This window comes from Brachyhypopomus gauderio, chromosome 5 (assembly GCF_052324685.1).
Source record: "Brachyhypopomus gauderio isolate BG-103 chromosome 5, BGAUD_0.2, whole genome shotgun sequence".
NCBI classification, from domain to species: domain Eukaryota; kingdom Metazoa; phylum Chordata; class Actinopteri; order Gymnotiformes; family Hypopomidae; genus Brachyhypopomus; species Brachyhypopomus gauderio.
The window spans coordinates 27,106,001-27,130,646 of record NC_135215.1 but is presented as its reverse complement, the minus strand read 5'-3'; the positions used below and the strand labels follow the sequence as shown (position 1 = coordinate 27,130,646).

Below are 24,646 nucleotides of genomic sequence, written 5' to 3'. Positions count from 1 at the left end.
CTGCTCCATGCTCAAGCACAGACAGTGAGGGACTGTTTAGTGCTGCATGTCATTGATGAAGAGAGGAGACCTTCTTGTGAGAAAACAGAGAAACTAATTTTCATGAAGAAGTTCTCATTTGTAGGCCCACTGTTCATTTGTTGTGGCTTCATCCACTATTTTGTCCCTTTTTCAATGCACTTTATAATGCACCTTTTTGTTATTGATATAAAGAGATGTTTGTTACATTCTTTCAGCAGTAATATGATCATACTGTATTTTGGAGAGGCTGATAAAAATATAAATGTTCTTGTTTTCTTTGTTTCTTCTTTGAAAACCAAAATAAAATACATTTAGCCTATTTAATTTATGCAATGATGTAAAAGTGGCAAAATTAATGAAAGAACATGTGTTGGAGGGTGACCTCTGTCCTTATTTAACTGTAATAATGTCACATGCTTTCATTTCGCCATAAATGAGACATGAACACCGGGTGATCACATGACTTTATTGCTAGATCCGTTGTAATAGTGACACTGCATTAAAACTGCATACATTAAAGTGTTTTAGCCACCACATGAGCCCTGATCTCATTAATAGCATGAATGTCTATGTGATTAAATATCTCATACAAAAGATACAAAAAAATATTTACAAGTTTAAAATAATTCCATTACAGTTTGGGTTTTATAATACTTAAAATGGTCAATAGTCACGGATACAACCATCTTGAAGAGATACCTATGAATTGTCAGTTATAGTGTAAGGGTGTAATCAAGTAAACTCCAGTAATTCAGTGTTCAGCCTCAAGGAAAACTTCTGTAGGGAGTGAAAAGAAGGAGCTTCAGAAACATTATATGTAATCATTATATGTAATATAATATATGTAATCATTATATATGTAATCATTATATCCAAATTGCACAATCCTAATAGTCTAGCCAAGGTTTAAAAATAATAAGAAATGGTATGAATTATTTTCTTTGTTCCGGCACTCAATTCCTGCAGCGTGTTAAAATGTACTGGTGTAAGTGACCATAAACCGGTTTCATGAACTAACCTGGAACTCCCGTATGTACGTGTAGAAGAAGAAGATGAAGGTGAAGGCTACTGTCCATTCACTTACTGCGCTCACAAAATGGAGCGTGTATTCCTTGAGCAGGACACACACACAACACCACAGATCACCGACACACTCTTAACTCACACCTACGGACACAGCTCTCGTGTTCTGGTACCTTAACCCAGACCTTCAGAAACAACTCTACTGTGTTCTGGTATTTTAACTCATTTCTACAGACACAGCTCCTTTCCTAATAATAAGGCTTTCCAGTTAAACCCATCTCTGCTCTGCAGTGTTCTTAGGTGCAGCGTGCTACAGTTTACCTTTTCGTCCGTGTTCCAGTGCAGTTTGGTTGTTTTCACAAGCAAAGCACAAACAATAGCTTGCAGCATATTAAGGAAAGCATAATGAGTGCATGTACCCTGAATGAAACAGTTTGAATACATTCATAATACTGACATGAACTAAAATAATTTTTGTTTGGAACAGTGATATGAGCACAATAGAAAGGATACTTGGGAATAATCCCAAGAAAGCTACAATGGCAAAGATAGTGCGAATGTAACACATGCACTTTGAAGATCCATAAGGAGAAGTCAAATATGTGATAACAGTCTGAAGAATGATGTAAACCACTCCGGAGATGAAGAATAAACAAGCGCCCAGGTCATGTACGGCCGTCACTGTCGTCTCCTAAAACAGCACATTACAGAAACATGATGGATGTCAACATACTCAGATTTGGTCTGATAAAGTCCAGCTACATCACATACACCGTTGATATTAAATTTGCATTAGCCATCCCCTAGTTCATCAATCGCCCATTTCTGACTACAGCTGCTCCATTTTTAAAGTCTGAAAACCTCCAAAACTGCAGTGTCTAGTAAACTTGAGCTACCCACAACCATGACGATATCCACCATCATATAAAGGTTGCGTTGGGCTGCTCAGAAGCGATCCTGTGGCAAACTGACGAATCATGCAGGGCAACATTTGTGTGTACACCTACAACGTGCAGCTGTAAGAGACGTTCCTAACTAGCGGCTAGCGAGTTGAAGCATTTACACCAAGCGTTGGCGCATGAAACAATCAACCAAGACTGAATTTCTCAAAACCTTGGAAGCATAAGGGCTGGCACAAGTGTTCCCTAATATTTCAGATAATTCTTCACAGCTTTTGAGAAACCGGGACCACACGCACCTGAAAGGTAGCTACGATGCACATGCCCAAACATGAGAGCGTGGCAGTGATGAGAGTAGCCTTGTTCAGAGCAGGAGGCACTCCACCCATTCTCTCAGCCAGCCTCTGCACAAACTTATATCTGACAAACATAGTGGCAAACCCTAGAAAAAAATAATTGAGTATGTTAAATATACAAGTGCAACATCTAGAAATTGCTTCACATGCATATGAGGTAAGTATAAACAATACTACAGCTGTGGAACACTAAATGCCTGGCACAGAACTTTATTCTGCATGCTTTACTGGTTTCATTTCTTTTACTGGTATTTGAGGTTTTGCGTCGTAGCCTTGTGTCTTCTTAGTCTGCAGTTACTTTGTGACAACTGTAACCCCAGCTGTTCTTTGTGGGAGAAACTGTTTCATTTTCTGAGAAACAGAAGTGGGACTGTTGCACTACAGAATGAGAAATTCCAAGATGACTTAAACCAGTGCATTCGGCACATAGCCTCAGTTAAAATGCACATGGGCTGAAAAAAACCCAGGTTGTACAGTGAAGTTTCCCAGCACCCTCGTGAGATCAGAAGACTGACTGTAATGTTCCAATATTGTACTGTGTGATGAAATCTTGGGCAGTTATTTCTCTGTTAGACAAAAAGCTGCTGATTTCTTTCTTTAAAAAATAATAAAAGCTGTCAGTTTTTCATATGAAATATTCTGGGTATGCGATTTGTTTATTTAGTACATTTGTGCTTCAAATGTATATTTCCCTTTTGTAATAGTGGTTGGATAAAACATAAAACAAATCCATACAATATAGCCCAGGAATGAGTACATCCATAACAAATGATCACATATTTCACAATTGCTCAGCTAATCTCTAAAGTAGCCTAAAGTGATTTGTATGTCTTAATATTCAGAAATACCAAATGTTTGTCCTAGACAATATCCACTTTCAACCCTTATGTTCCAAGTCAACGTGTAATTATATGAAACCTTGTCAGTTGAAAAATGAGTACATCCTTATAAGTAATCTAATTAAATCTTTAAAGATTCCATTATAAAAGCTGTAATTGAGGTCTGATTGCATAATCAGTGTTTGCAGGTGAAGCCAATTGATCCTGATCACTAATTGAATATCAATAGGGCAAGCAAGATCCATGTAAAACCAATCTACTCTTTGAAGTCTCTAAAATGTTATGACATGACAAAGAACTTCCTTTAGATTTGAGAAAATTAGTCATATTGCTACATTGGAGTGGCCTTGTTTACAAATGAATAAATCCTCATTACTCGTCCCATGACCAAGGTCATTCAGACTTTCAAGAAAAAGACTGACAATGTGATACATAAGCTGAAGCGTCCTGGTTGAAGACCTAAACTCACCGTTCGAGGACCATGTACTGTGAGTTTGGGAAGGACACCAAAGAGCAAAAACCACCTCCAAGGTTAAAGTACCGTGATGCACATCTTACAATTGTTACTAAAACCCAAGCGCAAAAAGGACCGAATGGCTTTTGCTGAAAGGCATTTTGCCGAAAAGCAACATTGGGATTGTAATCTTTGTTCAGAAGGTATCAAACAAAGAAAGATCGAACAAAAATCTTGGAGTGGCAAAGTATGTTGCCTGATTTAAATCCCATTGAGCATCGTTGGGGAGTTCTAAAGTGTCTAACAAAGTGTCCTAATTTTTTCTAGGATTCTTGATGCAAAGTCGCTCTGGATAAGAGTGTCTGCTAGATGCCCTAAATGTATCAAAGGGTATACTAATATCTGGGCTATACTGTATGTACATACTAGGCAGCTTTTCAGTGTAGTGTTAATGAGACGTGTGTTGGGTCTGTAATATGTGCTCAACACGATGTGAGCAATGTAAATTCTGCAAAAGTGTCATTAACACCCACCTGCAAAGGATGTGATTGTTGCCATCAGGCCAAACACGCAACTCTCCGGCGGTCTGGCCCCTGTATCACTACCAAACAACACGCAAACCACATGTGTGTTAAAAGAAGTTTTGTAATGCATGAAGTTACTGCCTCCGTGTCCGCTCTTTGGTGACTTCTTCTCGGCGTCTGATGAGGGGAGTCTACTGGATGTTTAATGCTGAATGCTTGTATATGTCTCCTTTTGAAAACGAGCACAGAACTTTGGTCTGAGGATGTGTGTATGCAGCTGCGTTGTGTAGGCTGTGGTGTGTGTTCGTTCTCGGCTCTTACAGCGCTGGCTGCCAGAGATTCTTCGTTTGAAAACGAAACTAAAGAAAGTTTCACAAAACGGCTAACTTCCCTTTATTATAAACAATGAGTGCGAGTACATAATGCACTAGTTAAAGCACTGTTTTATGGCAAAGTCATTAAATTATTACTAAAGAATTTAATAAAGTACCCAAAGGATGACATTCATCTGCAAATCAAAGTGAAGGAACGGATCCAGTCACATACCTTATGTAGGGGAAGATCACGTCGATGTCTCGGCGGAACAGTGCGATGAGATAATTGACTATAAAAGTGCTTGATGACCAAATCACCAGAAACGTGGGTAAAAAACACACTCCTTCCAGAAACCAGACCATTGTCTCTTAGATGTATTTGCATCACCTTAAAATCGAGCCAAATGTAATAAGCATGAAGAATCTGATGAGGGATCTCACATGCGCTGTTCTGGTCTACACACCGATCATTGCTCAATTTGCAGAATAACCTGAGATCTAAGAGCCGCTTGGACGTCACGTGTGTGACGGGGTCTGGGCCGGAACCGCAGCCTCTTCCTTATTATGCTTACATCAAATCAGCGCCAGCATGTGTCCTGCTGTCAGTCATAGGCTTGCTGTCCTTCTTCATGTTTTCCGGATCTTCGAGGGTCTGCGAGTTCTACATTATGTTCCGTTAGTTAACCAACTCCAGATAGAGTGTGAAAATGTAGAAAAAGAGCTTCGGTCCGTCTACGGTTCGCCCAGAGTAAATGAAAACGAACCCTGTTGGGCTGCACTTACAGCTCATGGGACGTGTTAAATCTCACATCTAACATGAGTACAGTGACAGGGTTGCCAACTTTTGAAGATCGCTTGGAGTGAGATTTGAACCTGGAGGAGGTGGCGAGTGTAAATTGGTGGCGAACGTAAGTTGTCGACGGGGGGTGAACATAAAATGGACACAAATTAAGTGTTATATCGCGATCTATCGATAAAATGGACACAAATTAAGTATTATATCGATCGCCGGTGGTTGGCGCTAGAGCGAACTAGTAACTAATTGAATCATAGATGTAGATCAGAAATAAATAAACTGGATTTTTTTTTTCGCCGTGAGATATCGCAAGTGTGGCGTGAGAGCGTGTGAAGACGGTCAAATGCGTGTGTCTCACGCTCAATGCGTGAGAGTTGGCAACCCTGCAGTGATGAAATACAACTGGTGACACACTGACATGATTGGACTGTATACACTCCCGTTACTCCATGTAGTTTCTGTTTGTTCAAAGGGATTTTCATCTAAATCTAAAAAAATGCAGATCATAGAAATATACAAATATTTACGCTAATGTAAAGTATGTTTACACAGGAAACCTTTTGAAAATGCCCAATGTTAATTAACATATGAAATGGCGGAAGGCTCTTTATCTTTATCTCCCGAAATTGGACTCTCATTTTATTATATATATATATACCTCAAAAATGTTTACACTAAAATAACACATCCTAGATCTCAATTAATAAAATAAAATCCAGTAATATAAAATAACATAAAAATGATGAGTGTAAATCAATATTATTATCCCATGGAGGTCTAGATTTGGAATCATGCTCAAAATGAAAGTGGAAAATCAAATGACTGATCCAACTTCAGTTGAAATTCCTCAAGACAAGTTGAAATGAGGCTGAGTACTGTAGTGTTTGTGGACTTCACGTGTCTGTATGACCTCCCTACACCTGGTGCTCCTGATGAGGTGGCGGAATCTCTTCCCAAACCTGGATTAAAGCATCAGTCAGCTCCTGGACAGTATGTGGTGCAGTCTGCTGGAGGTTATTTTGCAGGCTTCTGGCACTGTTCCTCCTGTTCCTCCTTGCACAAAGGAGGAGTTAGTGGTCCTGTTGCTGGGTGATTGCCCTCCTACGGCCCCCTACATGTCTCCTGGTGTACTGCTCCATGTTCTAAACACTGCTGACAGACACAGTAAACCTTCTTACCCCAGCTCGCATTGATGTGCCATCCTGGATGAGCTGCACTACCTGAGCAACTTCTATGTGTTGTAGACACCGCATCATGCTACCTCTATGGTGAGAGAACTGGCAAAATGCCAAAGTGACCAAAACATCAAAAAGGATGAGAACAGAGAAAAGGTCTGTGGTCCCCACCTGCAGAACCACTCCTTTATAGGGGTGTCTTGCTAATTGCCTCTCATTTCTACCTGTTGATGGTACATTTGCATAACAGCAAGTGAAATTGATTCAAAATCAGCGTTGCAATCAGGTTGGTATCACAGAAGTGTGGCTGACTTGGAGTTACATTATATAGTTTTCCGACGCCCATTGACAAAATGACCCAATCACACACAACCCACCTGTGGTCGCTAGAGGGAGACAGAGTGCCCTTCCTTCGACGGAGCCTTTGACCTGTGATACGTCGTCAGCACCGATGAGGAAGTGCAGTGTGTGTAAGTGCAGTGTGTGTGCCGCGGTGGCTCCTGCAGCGCCCACATGAATCGGTCCCATGACTGATACACTGCAGCGATCTCCGCGTACATGCTTTCGCTTCGCTGGAACAAACATGAATCGCCGTTAACCGAAAACGGAGGTAGAGATGTGGATTGTCAAGCAGAACCATGGTGATCAATTCATTGTTCAAGCTGCTGCAGAGGCAGACGTACACCTGTCTGTCGCACCGCTACGGACTGTATCTCTGCTTCGGGGGCCTCGTCCTCATGATCGTCAGCGCCTTTCAGTTCGGGGAGGTCGGTCTGCTGGTCCCTCGGCTTTATCTCACCACTGCACTCTGTCTAACTGTGTAACTGGTTTCATCAGGGCTTTGAGAACACACTTAACAGTCCTTTCTCTCACCGCCGCCCCCTTCTCTGTTCCAGTGGTGTTAAACGTGAGTGAGTGAGTAGTTTCTGTCGTCTGTCTGGCAGGTGGTGGTTGAGTGGAGTCGGGATCAGTATCATGTTCTTTTTGACTCGTACAGAGACAACGTGGCTGGGAAGTCCTTCCAGACGAGGTGAGCACCTCATCAAAATCAAACTGATTCATCTAATCAGACTGAATGGCCACACGTTGCATGCAGCTGTATAATAGTGTGGAAATCTTGACTGAATCTACACCGTGCAGTTGTGTCTTGGTCAAGAACATCTCTCCTGATATTTTCTGTTAAAGTAATATGCAACAGTGACGTGACCAGTGTTTGCCTTTCTGTGTAGGGTCTTTTGTAAGAGGTGCTTCACTTCCAGAAATGCGTTCCAGGTTGATTGAGGTTGAGCGAGAAGCCGTCAGCACTGTGGTTCTGACTCCTGACGTGACCTGCTCTCCCTCGCAGGCTTTGTCTCCCTATGCCCATCGACGTGGTGTACACCTGGGTCAACGGCACCGATGGCGACCTACTGAAAGATCTACGGAACGTGAGACAACAGCTGGAGGAGGAGCAGCGACAACTGAGGTATCGCACAAATACACACGTGTTCACATGTACACACACACACACACACGTGTTCACATGTACACACACACACACACACACACACACACGTGTTCACATGTACATGTACACACACACACGTGTTCACATGTACACACACACACACACACACACGTGTTCACATGTACACACACACACACACACACACACACACACGTGTTCACATGTACACACACACACACACACACACACGTGTTCACATGTACACACACACGTGTTCACATGTACACACACACACGTGTTCACATGTACACACACACACGTGTTCACATGTACACACACACACACACACGTGTTCACATGTACACACACACACACACGTGTTCACATGTACACACACACGTGTTCACATGTACACACACACACACACACACGTGTTCACATGTACACACACACACGTGTTCACATGTACACACACACGCGTGTTCACATGTACACACACACGCGTGTGTGTGTACATGTGAACACGCGTGTGTGTGTACATGTGAACACGCGTGTGTGTGTACATGTGAACACGTGTGTGTGTGTGTACATGTGAACACGTGTGTGTGTGTGTGTGTGTACATGTGAACACGTGTGTGTGTGTGTGTGTGTGTGTGTGTGTGTGTGTGTGTGTGTGTGTGTGTGTGTACATGTGAACACGTGTGTGTGTGTGTGTACATGTGAACACGTGTGTGTGTGTGTGTACATGTGAACACGTGTGTGTGTGTGTGTGTGTGTGTACATGTGAACACGTGTGTGTGTGTGTGTGTACATGTGAACACGTGTGTACGTGTACATGTGAACACGTGTGTGTGTGTGTGTGTGTGTGTACATGTGAACACGCGTGTGTGTGTACATGTGAACACGCGTGTGTGTGTACATGTGAACACGTGTGTGTGTGTGTACATGTGAACACGTGTGTGTGTGTGTGTGTGTGTACATGTGAACACGTGTGTGTGTGTGTGTGTGTGTGTGTGTGTGTGTGTGTGTGTGTGTACATGTGAACACGTGTGTGTGTGTGTGTACGTGAACACGTGTGTGTGTGTGTGTGTGTGTGTACATGTGAACACGTGTGTGTGTGTGTGTGTACATGTGAACACGTGTGTACGTGTACATGTGAACACGTGTGTGTGTGTGTGTGTGTGTGTGTACATGTGAACACGCGTGTTCACATGTACACACACACACACACACACACACACGTGTTCACATGTACACACACACACGCGTGTTCACATGTACACACACACTCATTACACAACTGAAGGATGTTCACTAGGTAGTTGAATATTTACAGTTTTTGGTTGTAATCACACTGTGATAATGATTTGTTGTAAAATGCTGTTACATGTCACAGTAAATGAATTACTTTCATTTCACTCTACTGTCCTGAATGTCAGATTACATAAGACATTTATAAAAGCAACATTTATTTTACTTTTTGTAGGCATGTGTATGTGTGTGTATGTAAAATCACGTGTTGTATGTTTTTAGGGAGAAGCTGGGCAAGAACGCGAGTGACACTACGGAGGCACCCAGAGCAAGGTGGGCGTGGAGGAGGAATTCAGCCTGTGCTAAAATGTCACCAGTGGAGGGCACCACCGTGGTTTCACCGTTAATGCACGAAAGTTTCCTCTTCACACTCAGGGTGGGGGTGGGGGTGGAGGTGTTTGGTTTCTCCGGGGACTGTGCTGTTCAGAAACGCTGCATGTTGAAACCCACCCAGACCGCCCCTGGTGAAGGGCTCTGTGGTCTTGCTTCCAGTTTAGAGCAGCAACTGTTGGGTCATGTGACCTGCTGATCAGCGTGACCTGCTGATACGCTGCAGCAGAAAACAGCCCGAGTTGTGCTTGTCTTCTTATCTGGCGGCTCATATCTTTCCTGCTTCAGTGATCAATCAGTCATTCAGTGTCTTTGCGGTTGATTGGCTGTCTGAGAATCGGTGGCCTTGTCACAGGGGTTGCTCTGCTAATCAGGATCCATGTGTGTGGCAGACAGTATCTCCCCTCTGTCACACTCTGCATTGTTGTATATGGGATTTTTTCATCACTGGGCATTTTGAGGAGCCCTGTGGCACAAACGTGGCGTGTCGCGGTGTTATTGGGCAGGACCGCCTAGTCGAGCACCAATGTCATGTGGACTGTAGATTTCCACGCAGCCTCCCCACATTGGCCATAGTGTTTGCAGTGATGTCATCACACTTTTCTCTGTTGTTCTGTTTGATAACACACATTCACCTGCAGCCGGACAGGAATTTAACTCCTCATCGACATAACAGCACAGCTGCTCTGTTATTTAATTTTGTGTCGGTATGTGTCAGTGCATTTACAGTTTGACCTTTTTCTTATCAGTGGAGGAACATTTTATCTGTTTTTATCTTTGGAAGTCAGAGATTGTTTCATTTTGAAGGCTTGAGTGAGTTGTATAAGTGTGAATTGTGATAATGTGAGTTCATTATGTTTTAATTTAATTTTGTTGCAGGACAAAACGAGTTTTGTGTTGTAGTTTTTCTGCCATAGGAATGGCATCTAAATAAAATCTAGTCTCACTGTGGTTGCTGGAAGGTTCTCTTTGCCTCCAGTGTTTAGTGCTCAAGACCTTGGGTAATAATTCTGTCACAATATAAAAGTCAGATCAGCAACAAGAATATTTTTTTATTTTCCAATAAACTGTGTATGTGCTTGTGTGTGCGCGTGCGCGCTTGTGTGTGTGTGTGTGTGTGTGTGTGTTTGCGCTTGTGTGTGTGCGTGCTAGGCCTGAATGCCTGCTGTCACACTGTATCATGGCTCCTGCCCTGGTGCTGGACCCAGCTGTGCCCACTAACATCACGGTGAAGGAGCTGCCCTCTCTCTCGTCTGCCCTCTCCTCCGCCAAGCAGCTCCTGCAGGTGCCCAAACCCCTGCAGCCCACCACCAGCGTCTCTGTTCTCCTCTTCCACTCCCAGAGCGAAGGTGAGGGCGCACACACACACACACACACACATACACATATGCGTACACACACACACACACACACATGCGTACACACACACACATACATATGCGTACACACACACATATGCGTACTCACACGCGCACTCACACACGCACGTGCACACACACATGCAATCACACACACACACACACACACACACACGCACACGCATACTCACACTCAAACATATTCACATGCGCACACACACAAATGCAGTCTGAATGTTATTTCTTTCTTTCTTTTGTCAGCGGATACAGCTCACTCCGATGTGCTGAAAGACATTTCAGGACACTCAGTCTCCAGAGCCTATCTGGTGAGCAGACCCAGTCCTCCCCTTACACACACACACACACACACACATACACCCCATCTGTTTTCTCACACCAGTACAAAACTGTTCAGATCTGTCAGCACATTGTGTCCCGTTCAGCTGGAGATTGGAAAAAAAAAAAAAACTTTTCTTTAAGTCAAAGAAAAGCTTTACCAAGTCTTAAAGAAACCTATTTATATGTGATGGGTGAAGACCTAGTTTCTTTCTGAAGGTGTTTTAATAACAGACATTTTGATTTTGATTAGAAGTCAACTGGGCCCAGTTTTTGTGTATTCCTGCGCTGTATTGTATTTTAATATATTCCTGTGGTGTACTGTGTTCTTCTGTATTCCTACGCCATTCCTGCACTAAAATGTGCTGTAGGTTAACACAAGCTCTCCATGTCTGAATGTTCCCTCTCCACAGACGACTGATAAGGAGGCTCCGGGCCTGGTGCGGATCCAGACTCTGGCCTTCCTCAGCGGATTCTCTGCCTCCTTCAAAGGGACCGAGCAGCTGAGGGTCAAGCTGCCGTCTGCACTCACCAGCAGAACCAAACAGGCAAGTGGGCAGGTAGCCTGTGGTGGCAGTTTAAGAAGAGACCACAAGGTGTCGCACAAGAGCCTTGCTGCTTATGGTGGCTCTTTTGTGCACTCCAAGTATGATTTTCAGCAATGATTAATTATAAGCAAAGTCAGTAAGTCTGCAGAGTTATTCAGAGTCATTACATTCTCATATGTTCTATAATTTAGAAGTATCAATATATAGATGGGGAAATGTAATTTTTCTGGGTAATTTTCTGTGAGCTTTAAATCCATCCATCCAACTTTCATGGTGCAGTTTGTGGTGCTGTTTCTCTGTACCCCACAAGGAGGCGTGTGACATCTGTGCTGAGCAGCCCCATGGCTCGTTTGTGTGTGTGTGTGTGTGTGTGTGTGTGTGTGTGTGTGTGTGTGTGTGTGTGTGTGTGTGTGTGTGTGTGTGTGCATGTGCATGTGCATGCCGTGGGGATTGCTGGGTCTTATGCACGGGGCTATCTATAACGGCTGAGTGTGGCGGCACTTAGCAGCAGTTCTTAGCAGATGCCTCTCCACGACCCTTCCCCATGCTGTCTGACCCCTTCAGCATACTTCCTGCCCCAACGGGAGGTGAAGAAACGTCTGATGAGTGGGGGGGAGGTGTCACAAGTTCAAGAGGCATCTTGAATTTACAGTGTGTGATAGATCATCCAGTGTTGCTAAGACTTCGCAGTTTGAGTGTGTGAGTGTGAGTGTGTGTGTGTGTGTGTGTGTGTGTGTGTAATGGACTGAGGGGAGTGCTTGTGCATGTGTGTCCTTACACCTGTCTCGTCCTGCTCCCTGACTAAGAGCGGTCTGTAGACCTGATGAAGCCGGTCAGTCTTAGTGTGTTGGCCCCTGTGTCAGAGACCAGCCCATTACACCTTTGAACTTCAACTGCTGCAGACATTGTGTTACTACAGGCTGTGCAGACCTCCCCCAGATGTAGCCACGCACCCATGTCACCCTTGACCGCACTGCACAGCGGTTTCTGTCACACGTTAGATATGCAGGTGGGATGAGTGGCCGCACAGGCGGGCCTTCCTGGAAGCTGCAGTTCTGGGGAAAAGCTATTGATAGAGGAGATCAGAGGCCTGCCACACTGCCCTCGGCTTGGAGATTAAAAAAGGCACGTGTAGGAGAGTCTGTGTGTCTGTGTGTGTGTAAGCTTGAATTAATGGCATTATAAGTGGTGATAAAAGTATTTAAGAGGGAGAATCTGATCCTGTGAAGAAGGCTCATCTCACTGGAAGATGTCGCCGTGGTAATCTGTCTGCGTTGTTCAAGAAGAAGACAGCGACAGATGGAAGGAGGAGGAACTGAACACGGATCATGTGTGCACAAACTCTCCAGACTGAACACGGACCATGTGTGCACGAACTCACCAGACTGAACACTGACCATGTATGCACGAACTCACCAGACTGATCACGGACCATGTGTGCACGAACTCACCAGACTGAACACGGACCATGTGTGCACGAACTCACCAGACTGAACACGGACCATGTGTGCACGAACTCACCAGACTGAACACGGACCATGTGTGCACGAACTCACCAGACTAAACACAGATCATGTGTGCACAAACTGCCCATACTCACATCGGTTAAGAGCCACTTGGTGTGGTCGTGCGTGTGTTTGCGTGCATATGTTTTGCGTGCATACGTGTGCATGTTTGCACGGAAGTGATGAAGGTGTTGGGCGGTGTGATTGGTCTCTGTCTGCCTTCAGTAAATCTCCCCTTAGTCCAGCTGCATTGGGGCAGAGGTATACATGCTCTCTGGCTGGTTTATGGTGATGTTTACATGCCTCGTGTTTGCCCTCTGTTAATTTTACGATGAGTCTCTGGGGTGGGTGCATGACACCCCATTGACTGGCCCTGCTCCACCCATGTACAGCATACACTTCACATGGGAGTCCATGATTAGGCAGCATCTGTGCCTGGGAATCTGGTAGGAGCTGTAAGAGTTTACGGAGAGTTCATTTAGAGTTTATGGAGTTCTAATGGAAATGTCAACTGTTGCATAGTTTGGGTTTGTGTTACAGTCTGGATTAGTTCGTATAAATATGTGTCCATAGTTGTGAACCACTTTACATTACACAGTCTGATATGTGACTACGTGTGTTGCTACACTGAGTCCCACCTCTGACTGTGTTCAGGATGAATAGTGTGTTTAGACTCTGGACTAGTTGTGCTAGCATTAGAATAACTTCTATAGAGACAGCAAAGCACTTCTATAAGCTGGGTGAGTAAACCGAAATGTTCACCAATACAAGAAGTATAAAGAGCTTTAACAGCGGAGGCCTTTATGAGGGCAGCTCCCATGATTGTCCCGTAATTGTCTTGCAGTTACAGCTCTACTCTGAGGCGAGCATCGCCCTGCTGCACCTGAACACACCGCAGGACTTCACCGACCTGCTCCAGCAAGCCAAGAAGAACCTGACCCTCGATGGGAAGGAGCTAGCCGTCAGCCCTGCCTACCTGTTCTGGGACCTCAGTGCTGTCTCACAGGTAGCAGTTTGCACTTTTGTCCATGAGAGGGCGCAACATAACGAGAGTGTAAGAGTTGAGGGATTTAGTTGAATGACTAGTCACACTGTGGAATGGGTAGCAGAATGGGGAGGTTATCACATTTCCAAATGAGGCTAGTTATTATGGGGCTGAGAGGCGGGGCTGAGAGGCGGGGCTGAGAGGCGGGGTGGGAGCTGTGCTGGTTCTAGCATCTGGCTAACGCTGCTGCCGTGGGCCTCCAGTCCAAGCAGGACGAGGACGTGTCAGCCAGCCGCTTCGAGGACAACGAGGAGCTGCGCTATTCGCTGCGATCTGTGGAAAGACACGCCCCCTGGGTGCGGCATATCTTCATTGTCACCAATGGGCAGATCCCTTCCTGGCTTAACCTGGACAACCCCCGCATTACCGTGGTGACCCATGAGGTGAGCTCACAGTATCTGCACTTATCCAAGTCCAGTCGATTTTTGAAGGTTCAGTATGACCGTTTATGTTCATGAGCCTTGTTGCTTCTTGGCTTGTGATTCCATTGTTCATGTTTCTGTGTGTGTGTGTCCTTGTTCGTGTTCTTCTCAGGAAATCTTCCAGAACGTGTCCCACCTCCCAACGTTCAGCTCTCCAGCCATCGAGACCCACATCCACCGGATTCCAGGCCTCTCGCAGAAGTTCATCTACCTCAACGATGATGTCATGTTTGGCAAGGACGTGTGGCCGGACGACTTCTACAGCCACTCGAAGGGCCAAAAGGTCAGGGTGCCCCTCTTTGTCCTCGCTTGACCCCCCCCCACACAGCAGCCCAGCTCTGGCTTCAGCTGTTTCAGACTCCCGTCTGTCGGCGTGCTCCTCTCGGCCCCCAGTGCTCAGTGATCGTATAGCCAGAGAGACTGGAGAAGTTCCTGATCTTCTCCCCTGTAGGTGTACCTCACCTGGCCTGTTCCTAACTGTGCCGAGGGCTGCCCGGGCTCCTGGATCAAAGACGGCTATTGCGACAAAGCCTGCAACAACTCTGCCTGTGACTGGGATGGGGGTGACTGTCTCGGTGAGCTGGGACCTCCTCGCCTCCCTTCTGATATCTTCTCCGTCTCTTCCGCCCTTTCCTATAGCATGTGGCCTATTCCTGGCATTTGGCCTAACCTTGAATGGATGTTTGATTTACGTTTGTTTATATGTTTGTGTGTCACACTTGTGACCCTGCAGGCACAGCGGCGGGCAGCCGTTTCGGAGGAGGGGCCCCTGGGGGCGTGGTGGGCGGAGGCGCTCAGCCCTGGCAGTTTGGGGCGGGCTTAGGAGGCCTAGGGGGCGTGTCCTTCTGCAACCAGGGTTGTGCCAACTCCTGGTTGGCTGACAAGTTCTGCGACCAGGCGTGCAATGTGTTGGCCTGCGGTTTTGACGTGGGAGACTGTGGACAAGGTGAGAGAGAGACTGGAGAGACTAGAGAGGGAGAGAGGGAGAGGGGGAGAAAACAACTGCAGGTCAGCCGTAGGTACAGCTGTTTAGTACAGAATAACAAATGTATTAACAATTAGCACATGTTCCTGTACGTGTGTGTATGCGTTTCTCTGTGTGTCTGCGTGTTTGTGCGTGTGTGATAATTTACATGTGTAAACGTGCATTTCTGTGTGTCTTGGTTGCGTGCGTGCGTGTGTGTGTGTGTGCGTGTGTGTGTGTGTGTGATCAGACCATTTCGGCGAGCTGCACCACGTGACTCTGCTCCGGAACCACACACACTACACGCTGCCCCAGGGGGAACTGAGGCCCTACTTCAGCTTCTCCAGGGTTGGGGAGCGCGTGTCGGAGGCCCACGTCAGCGACAGCCCCGTGCTGCGCCACACCTCCATCACCAACAAGTGGAAGACTCTCCACCTGCTGCTGCTGCCGGGCCACAACACCACCCAGCTCCAGTACAACCTCACCGTCCAGGACCAGGCCGGCCACGAGTTCAGCATGAGCTTCACGGTAGCCGTGGACACCCGGCAGCTGCCCAAGCCTAACGTGTCTGAGGCGGAGCGGGAGCGGGTCAGCGTGCGGCCCGGGGTCGCCGTGTCCACCCCGGAGCCGGAGGTGCGGTTCACTGACGTGCCCGTGGAGAAGCAGGGCCCCAGGGTGAGGAAGAGGCCTGGCGGTGAGGAAGAACCGGTGGTGGACGTGCCCCCGCTGAACGTGTCCGCCCTGCCTGACGACGTGAAGCGTGAGCTGCAGAAGTTGGAGGAGAAGCTGCTCGTAGGGGACATCACCGTGAAGGGCTACAACATGACCAAAGCCATGCTACTGAGGCTGGTCCGGCCCAGGGCAGAACCTCCAGCGGACCGGGGAGCTGGAAACGGCCCAGAGGGAGAAGGGCCCAGACCGGCCGGGGGACGTGGAGAGGCAGCGGACGGCGAAGCGCAGAAAGGCCCAGACGCTCTCGTCCCAATCAAGGTCGATGGTCATTCTCAGAGAGAGTGGCTTCCTGCCGGGCGGCTGCTGCCCACGGCGGGGCTCCTCGGCACGCCGCGGGGGGCCCTGCATCACAAGACCAGCCACATGCAGGAGAAAGTAGCGCCCCCTGTGGGCCGCAGGCTCCAGTACTACATGGGCTCTGAGTGGAGCTTCCTGCCGTGGGAAAAGAGCAGATATTTCCAGGATCTTCTGGAGGTGAGTGATCTGAGAACCCCAGGAAAACGGCTGCCTGTGTGTGATCCACAGCCCCTTAGTAATCACTAGTGTGTGTGTGTGTGTGTGTGTGTGTGTGTGTGTGTGTGTGTGTGTTCTGACTGCACAGATGGGTAAATGTGGAGGACAAATTTCGATTGGGGTGAAAATCTAGATTGACAAAAATTAACAACTTAATATAGTATCGTGGGGTGTGTGTGTATGATATATATATATATATATATATATATATATATATATATATATATATATATACATACATATATATATATATATATATATATATATATATATATACATACATATACACAGCTAGCCATGTAAAAGGATCTTCCACTGAAGTGTGCTGACTGTCCTTCACAGGAAACGGAACGACTGGAGAGGGAGTTGTCATATACAGCAGACACGAGTGCCACAGGACGGAGGCTACAGGACACCTTTGCTGATTCGCTGCGCTATGTCAACAAGCTTCTGAATGGCCAGTTTGGCTTCACATCCCGCAAAGTGCCTGCCCACATGCCGCATATGATTGACAGGCTCATCATGCAGGAACTACAAGACACGTAAGAGATGCAGCGAGCATACATGTCACATGTGACAGAGATACAGCACGCAGGCATGTGATCTTCAGAGAGGTTTTATACCTTGGGCTGGAATGTTAAAAGCTGAGTGGCCGAAGTAACCATGAACTGTGAGGAGAAACCGAAGATCCTCCAGGAGCAGGTGGAACTCCCTGAGCCTGGTGATCTTATGAGATCTTATGATCTTATGCCCAGTCTCTGTGCTTTTTGAGATTAAGGTGCTTTTGAGATTTCTTATTTGCTTTTCTGTTGTGAACTGACTATCTGCTCTTTGCCTTTCACCCTCTCCTCCACCTCCTTCTCCTCTGTTTTCTCCTCAGCTTCCCTCAGGAGTTCGATAAGACCTCCGCCCATCGCGTTCGTCATTCAGAGGACATGCAGTTTGCCTTCTCGTATTTCTATTTCCTGATGAGTGCCCTGCAGCGGTTCAACGTCTCGCAGGTCTTCGACGAGATCGACACGGACCACTCGGGCATCCTGTCCGACCGGGAGATCCGCACGCTGGCCACACGCATCCACGAGCTGCCGCTCAGCCTGCAGGTACCTCAACGGCGCCCCCTGCTGTACGGGAGGACTGGTGAATCTTGACTGAGGTCTGACTTTATGCCAATAAACACAAAACATCAGTCATGACTTCCTCGATTCCCCCAGCAGTCTCTCTCAGTTGGCTTGAGTGTGTTAATCTGTTTGGGCAGACGAAATAACTAGCTACATAGAACCCATCACTCCACCCACAACACAGGAACAGTTTTAACCTGCTCCACATGAGCTCCGTGAGGTTGTCAGGTGAGTGTGAACGAGCTGCTGAGCTCCTGTCTTTGTGACCAGGACCTGACGGGTCTGGAGCAGATGCTGATAAACTGCTCCAAGGCTCTCCCCACCAATCAGACTCAGCTGCACATGGTCAACCCCACCCAGGAGGCCTACTACGACCCCAGCATGGTGAGAGCCAATCAGAGCCTTCCCACACACAAGGCTGTGGTCCAACCAGCAGTAGTCTGGTCTTGATGCATAGATCATAGGACCTGATGATTGGCCACTGTTCATTATGAGGGTCTTAATTCTTAATGCCCTGGCCACAGTGTTCACTGATCTGGGACCTGTATCCTGCTGTGGCATGGAAGAGGAATTGGGCATAACATGATTCTTCTCCTTCCTTGTATGCAGCCTCCTGTTACTAAAGGTCTGGTGATTCACTGCAAGCCAATCGTGGAGAGAATTCAGAAAGCTTTCAAAGATCAGAACAAATACAAGTAAGTCAAATGCAGCACACAGTGCATTACTGTGAGATATTGGCTGATGCTGAGCAACGCTCCTTTGCCCTCTGGATCAGGTTCGAGATCATGGGAGAGGAGGAGATCGCCTTCAAAATGGTCCGCACCAACGTGTCCCATGTGGTGGGCCAACTGGATGACATCAGGAAGAATCCGAAGTAAATGAACATATACGCCGCACGCTAATCTCGCTGTGAACGGTCGACGCCGTCGTCACTCGCTACGACCATACGCGCCGTTTCTCATCGCCCCTCCTCTCCCCGCAGGAAGTTCGTCTGTCTGAACGACAATATCGACCACAGCCATAAGGACGGCAGCATGGTGAAGGCTGTCCTGAGGGACTTCTACGAGTCCATGTTCCCGCTGCCCTCCCAGTTCGAGCTACCACGAGAGTACCGCAACCGCTTCCTGCACACGGCCGAGCTGCGCGAGTGGTGAGAGGCCTAGCGTTAGCGTTAGCGCCTGCCCTCTCCAGAGAATGGGTGGGGTTTGGGTGAGGGCTGGGGCTTGGGGGAGGGGCTTTTGATTGCAAAGAGACAGTGTCTCAACAGAGGCCAGGCTATCTTCCTAGATTAACCTGATAATGGTTTTCAATGGCCGAGAATACTGAGAAGTCAGATGCTGCTACCCAGAAGCGAAGCATTTGGGGCTGGAACAACTCTTTGGCCTCGAGCTGCTTTACTAAGCCCCTCTGACATTGTTACAAACAGCTGGGAGATATATTCCTGCACAGGACCTGTTCCAGAGTTACTAGCAATAGTGAAAATTCTTAGAGGACCATTCTGTTTGAAGCAGGTGTTTGTCGTTAATAGGGGACAGTTAACACTGTTAGGAAGATTAGTTTTATTGTTAAAATCAAATATGTGGCATCTGAGCAGTTTTAAATGGGAAATGCTGACTTTGCAAATATGCAGGTAATCACCACTAAACCTTAAAGCTTAAGTGTGAGCATCAGATGCTATGACACTATGATCCCTAGAGTCATGTTTAGTAATGCTTGTGTGAGTTTAAAGCATCTTTGCTGCTCAGCCTTTTTGAATGGCAGAAGATTGTCATTCCTGTCATCACAGTGGGATGGATAGCCGATAGCTGCAAACAGAGGATGAATTCTGGGAATAAGAAGGTGATTGAGGCTGGGTGTGTGTTTGTGTCCATCCGTATGCTTGTATTTTTAGGGTTAGAAATTTCTGCCTCGCCAGCATAGTGAGATTCTGCTTGAGAGACCTGCAAACTCAGTCCTCAGTGCAAGATATTTTTCACTTTGAAGTCTTAAGGTTTGGATTTCTGTATTATTTTAAAACTGAAACCAAAGCATTAATGTTTTTAAAGTTATTATTATGAATACGATTGTTAGGTCTTGCAAATCGCGATTGGATCAGGATTAGATTTAGAGTCAAGCAAATGGGTAGAATTAGTTGTTGTGTTGGAACTTCATGTGGTCAGTGTCTTGGGTCAGTGGTCCTTACAAGTGTAGCAGTACGCATGTGTCTGTGTGCATGTTTGTTTGTGCGCCAGTGGGTGTTTTTGGGGAGAGGAGCAGTTAGTTGAGACAGGCAGAGTGGATGGTGTCCTGAAATAGCCACGCAGTGGTGGTGGTGGGGGGGTGTAGCCAGGCAGAGTGCCTGGTGCTGACACGGCCTTGCTGTAATGGAGAGCTGCTTGACTCTCTGAGCATGAGCAGCCATGTGTAGCAGTCAGTTTCCACCCTGCTTTCCTCCAAACACACACACACACACACACACACACACACACACACACACACACACACACACACACACACACACACACACACACACACACACACACACACACACACACAGGGAGTGCAGATGGGACAGGACTGACAATCAGGTGACACCACTCTTATTTGCTGGTGATGTCAGCCTGTAACCTCTGGCACATGACGGGATGACATCATGCTTTGAGCATATGGAAAGAGCACACCCGTGCACCAGCGCCCACCACGGCAGGCCAGCCAGAAAGGTCCCACCCACCCCAGGCACATACTGTCTTCCCACGGTATGCTAAGCTTGTTCCATTGTTCACCTGCCTTTCAGGCGAATCTACAGAGACAAGCTGAAGTTCTGGACCCACTGTGTGCTGGTGACCCTGGTGGTGTTCACTGTCGTCTCCTTCTTCGCTGAACAGGTCAGTGTTTCGCCTTGATAAGGCTCCAATCCAGGCTCCAGATTAGGCAGAAAACTGCAGAGGCGTTCATTTTGCAACGTAGTGTCCACCTAAGAATGTCCTGATAATGTGCTCAGAGCCATTTCGTTAATGATGATTTAAGTGGCCCTGACTGACACGGGCCTAGTGAGGGGAGGGGCACGTGGGGCATAGCTGCGTTGTGATTGGATCTGTGGCTGAGGGGTCGTGTTTCCCTCCTCACGGATCCTAGAAGAGGTCAATTATCCCAGTGAACTTTTAGAAGGGTGGTATGTCTTACCCTGCGTATGTGGACCGGAGAGCAGTTAGGTCACTCTCTCTGAATGCAGAGCTGAAGGTTGGGCATTAACACAAGTCCCTCTCTGGAGGATTCTTGTACACAAACGCATGCACTCCCACACACCACCGCAGAGCACAGATTGACTACAAAGGTCTTCCATACTGACCGAAGGCATTAGCAGCTTCAGTTATTTCTCTTGGACCAAGACTGACAGCACCACATGTATACGTTGACACCAGCACAAACGCCCAGACCCGTACTGATTGTCCTTCTGTTGTTATCTGTGTCCTAATAAATGGTGCACTGGTGTGATGTCACGTCCTGCGCTGGTCTCTCCGCAGCTGATCGCTCTGAAGCGGCGGCTCCTGCCGCGTCGCAGGGTGAGCAAGGAGGCCAACCCCGTGCGAGTGTGAGGACGTGGGGAGGCGCAACCCCGCTCACACCCCTGACTGCTTCTCGCCTTCCATCTCACTCTTTGCAAGGGGGTGAAGAGTAATGAGGTGACTCAGTGTCTTCAAGGATTGAGACCAGACCGGAGAAACACACACCCCCCCCCCCCCCCCAACTCAAATTACATACACGTACGTACACACACACACAACAGCATGAAGCCATAAATAATGGTCCTCAGGAGGAGAGAGGCGTGGAGAAGCTTCCTGTTTGGGTTGATTATCAAGAGTACAAGTTCAAGAACAGAGCCCTTGCATAGTTCGCACACTAGAGGGCAACAGTGAGACGCTGCTCAGTATTGGAGCAATGAGACTGAGGAAGAGACGCACTCCACTTGGGTCCAATTTGTATGATATATTATTGTCCAGTATTGTGACCTGGATTTTCATGAAGAGCAGAAGCGGTCGTCTGCTGAATATGACATTGCGTTCTTTGTTGAGACTGAACCTGCTGCAATATACGCATTTTAAAGGGGAAGGGAATATGGGTGAGGGTAATAATTGTGAACTGATCTTTAGATGATCGTTGTCTTTTGTCTCCGTCACTCTCTGTGTCCGGTCTTCCCTCCCCCACAGTGCGTCTCTGTGCCTTGTGTCCAGTATGAATGAAGTCAGTGTACGTTGGTGCACTTTCTGTCCTCTGAATGTAAGTGATGCAGAAACAGCACAGTTGAAATGTGAGGGACGACTGCTGATGGTCTGGACCCTGATCAGATTTCGAGGGCCTTTCTCTTCGTCTTCCGTTCTTCCTAATGCATGTTGATGGATCCAAAATTTTGCTTGAAGCCATATGTGTGTTTGTGTCTGTCTGGGACAACTTTGAAATGCAGACATCATAGCATACTGCAGTCTGCAGTTCTATCTTGGCTTGTCTTTCCACATTCACACCTGTATCTGATCTTGAAGTCTGAACACACAAAACTTTTAAAATCAGATCTGAGCAAGATAGTACTTTGTCTAAAACCAGCACTGGATGTTTCCGGAGCACCTCTGAGGAACCCGTGGGCCTGAGGCTGCTGCAGACGCATGTCTTCTCTACTCTACTGCTCTTTTAGTCGGTCGGCTCCACCTTGATAAGAGAGGTTTGCTGATAGATTTGTGCCAAGAATGCCAGGTCACCAACCAATGATCCCTCTTATCTGGAATCTGCCATGTGCAGAATATACTGGGAAAATACATGTGTTCCCTCAGTATCTGCACAGGGGCCATACTTGCTAATCAGGCTAACAGGTTTTTTTGTTTTTTTTTAAAAAAAAAGCAAAATAGGAAATGTTGCCTGTGATGGTCAAAACAGCTGAATTGCCATTGTCATGTATCTTATATATTTTTTAATGTTCACTGAGCACACACTGATTTCTTTTGGTACAGGACCGTATTGATAAAGATTTTTCTGGCTTTGATGTGGTTTTAAACTGTTCGTAACAGAGTATCTTGCAGGAAACAGCAGAGTTGTGAGCCACTTTTGAATTTGAACTTAGTTTGATTTTATTATTTATTTCCTCCTGTTGGCTCTTGGAGTAAAATTCACTGATATAAAGATCCATTAAATGTATTCAGAAGTTTATGACCAAAAGTTAATTTTCTGTTAAATGTAAGTAGAAAATGTGCTTTCAAAATCCCAGTGCATAGAGCTGTTTTAGTTCCGCGTTACTAAACTGCAGAGCTCTACTTATGAAAATTCTAAGCATCTGACATCTGAAATGACTGCAAATAAATTTTGTTTTACAATGTTTCTTGCATTATATGAGTTTTGGTATTTTAAGACAGCACATAGGTATTACTGTATTACTGTAATATTACTGTATTACACGGTATTACTGTATTACTGGATATTTAGAAATCACGATGGTAAGATTTTCAGTACAAATAGACACTCATTTCGGTTAAACTCATACGGAGTTGCAGTAGTGTTGATTGAAAATATGAAACAAAAGTAATTTATTACAGCAGGCAACGTATCAAACAGAAATGATATTTGGAGATGGTGTTACACTCGCTTCTATACTGATAATTATGAAAGTCTTAGTAAAATAAACCTGAGTAAAATCAGCACGAACACAGGAGACCGGCACATCAACATCCTCTCGTAAATACTTCCATTTATTGACTTTTCTGAGCCTCCTGTTTTTGCATATTGTTCGTCTTTATGGCCAACTTGTGAATGATAATGCTACATGGAGTCTGTTGTTTGAATGGACCTTTACAGCATGTTTCTCTGAACAATATTTAATACAGTATATAGGCCCTAATAGTATATTGTAGCCAATAATTCATCAGTAACTAATTTTGTCCCCCAGACCTGTTGCCTCGTCTTTGAAATGCATGTGTTGGGGTAATCAGAGTTTATGGTGGTTTATGGTGGTGTATCTAACGTGCTCATAGTCATATATGCGTCCTTTGGAGTAAATGCGCATTAAATATATGAAATATAATCCAGCTGGAGTCACTGTGACCAGCAACTCTGCTTTTACGGTTTTTAAAAACATATCCTGGTGAAATGTCAGGAAGGTATGGAAAAATACTGTCCAAGCCTAGTACAATATGTAACATCTACTTTTGAAAGGCATATGGAATTTGCAACAAAATTGGCAAATTTAAGAATATGTTTATCCGGTTGCTCTTTCACGGGCAATCTTCAAAACCTGATTTTGAAAAGCAAGAATGGTTGTAAACATATTTTGGCATATCTTTTGTGATCTTCATATTGATTTGTATTACACAGCCTAGTATCTGAAATATCTCTTCAGCTCCCACAGTAGGTAGCAGAGTACAGTCAGAGCATGCTACCCGCAGTTAAGCGTGGGAATTTGAACTGTGGATTTCATTTTTGCTCCCTTATGATGAAAAGATCATTATCATAAAAGGACACATTATGAAACAGTATGGCAGGGAGCATGGCAAAGAGCAGAGGAAGTTCACGCCCCCAAAAGCCCAAAGTGGCCAGTGCGAGAAGACACACCACACCACTGTGAGAAGATGCTGATTGACAGAAGAAGAACAGTGTT

General features: G+C 46.1%; 2 protein-coding genes across 3 annotated transcripts; one reads left to right on the top strand and one right to left on the bottom strand.

Annotated features, from left to right (window-relative positions):
- Positions 1-468: 468 nt before the first annotated feature.
- Positions 469-5,250, bottom strand: dram1 (DNA-damage regulated autophagy modulator 1). The gene is made up of 7 exons (XM_077006797.1): positions 4,663-5,250; positions 4,126-4,193; positions 2,243-2,385; positions 1,558-1,735; positions 1,366-1,424; positions 1,040-1,132; positions 469-798 (listed from the first exon to the last, which is right to left on the bottom strand). Exons 1-7 carry the CDS (start codon positions 4,791-4,793, stop codon positions 754-756), a joined length of 717 nt encoding a protein of 238 aa, XP_076862912.1. The 5' UTR covers positions 4,794-5,250; the 3' UTR covers positions 469-753.
- A 1,592-nt stretch (positions 5,251-6,842) lies between these two features.
- gnptab (N-acetylglucosamine-1-phosphate transferase subunits alpha and beta) lies at positions 6,843-23,371 on the top strand. 2 transcript variants are annotated; one of them, XM_077006792.1, is made up of 21 exons: positions 6,843-7,168; positions 7,346-7,431; positions 7,747-7,866; positions 9,382-9,432; positions 10,642-10,838; positions 11,109-11,173; positions 11,597-11,731; positions 14,081-14,242; positions 14,485-14,664; positions 14,816-14,986; positions 15,155-15,278; positions 15,437-15,649; positions 15,918-16,873; positions 17,255-17,454; positions 17,793-18,012; positions 18,301-18,414; positions 18,640-18,725; positions 18,806-18,904; positions 19,013-19,180; positions 20,804-20,894; positions 21,534-23,371. In XM_077006792.1, the coding sequence occupies exons 1-21, from the start codon at positions 7,040-7,042 to the stop codon at positions 21,603-21,605; spliced, it is 3,639 nt and encodes a 1,212-aa protein (XP_076862907.1). In that variant the 5' UTR covers positions 6,843-7,039; the 3' UTR covers positions 21,606-23,371. The 2 variants fall into 2 exon arrangements, with proteins under 2 accessions (XP_076862907.1, XP_076862908.1); XM_077006793.1 differs by having other exon boundaries at positions 7,032-7,168; positions 7,298-7,431.
- The last annotated feature ends 1,275 nt before the right edge of the window (positions 23,372-24,646 follow it).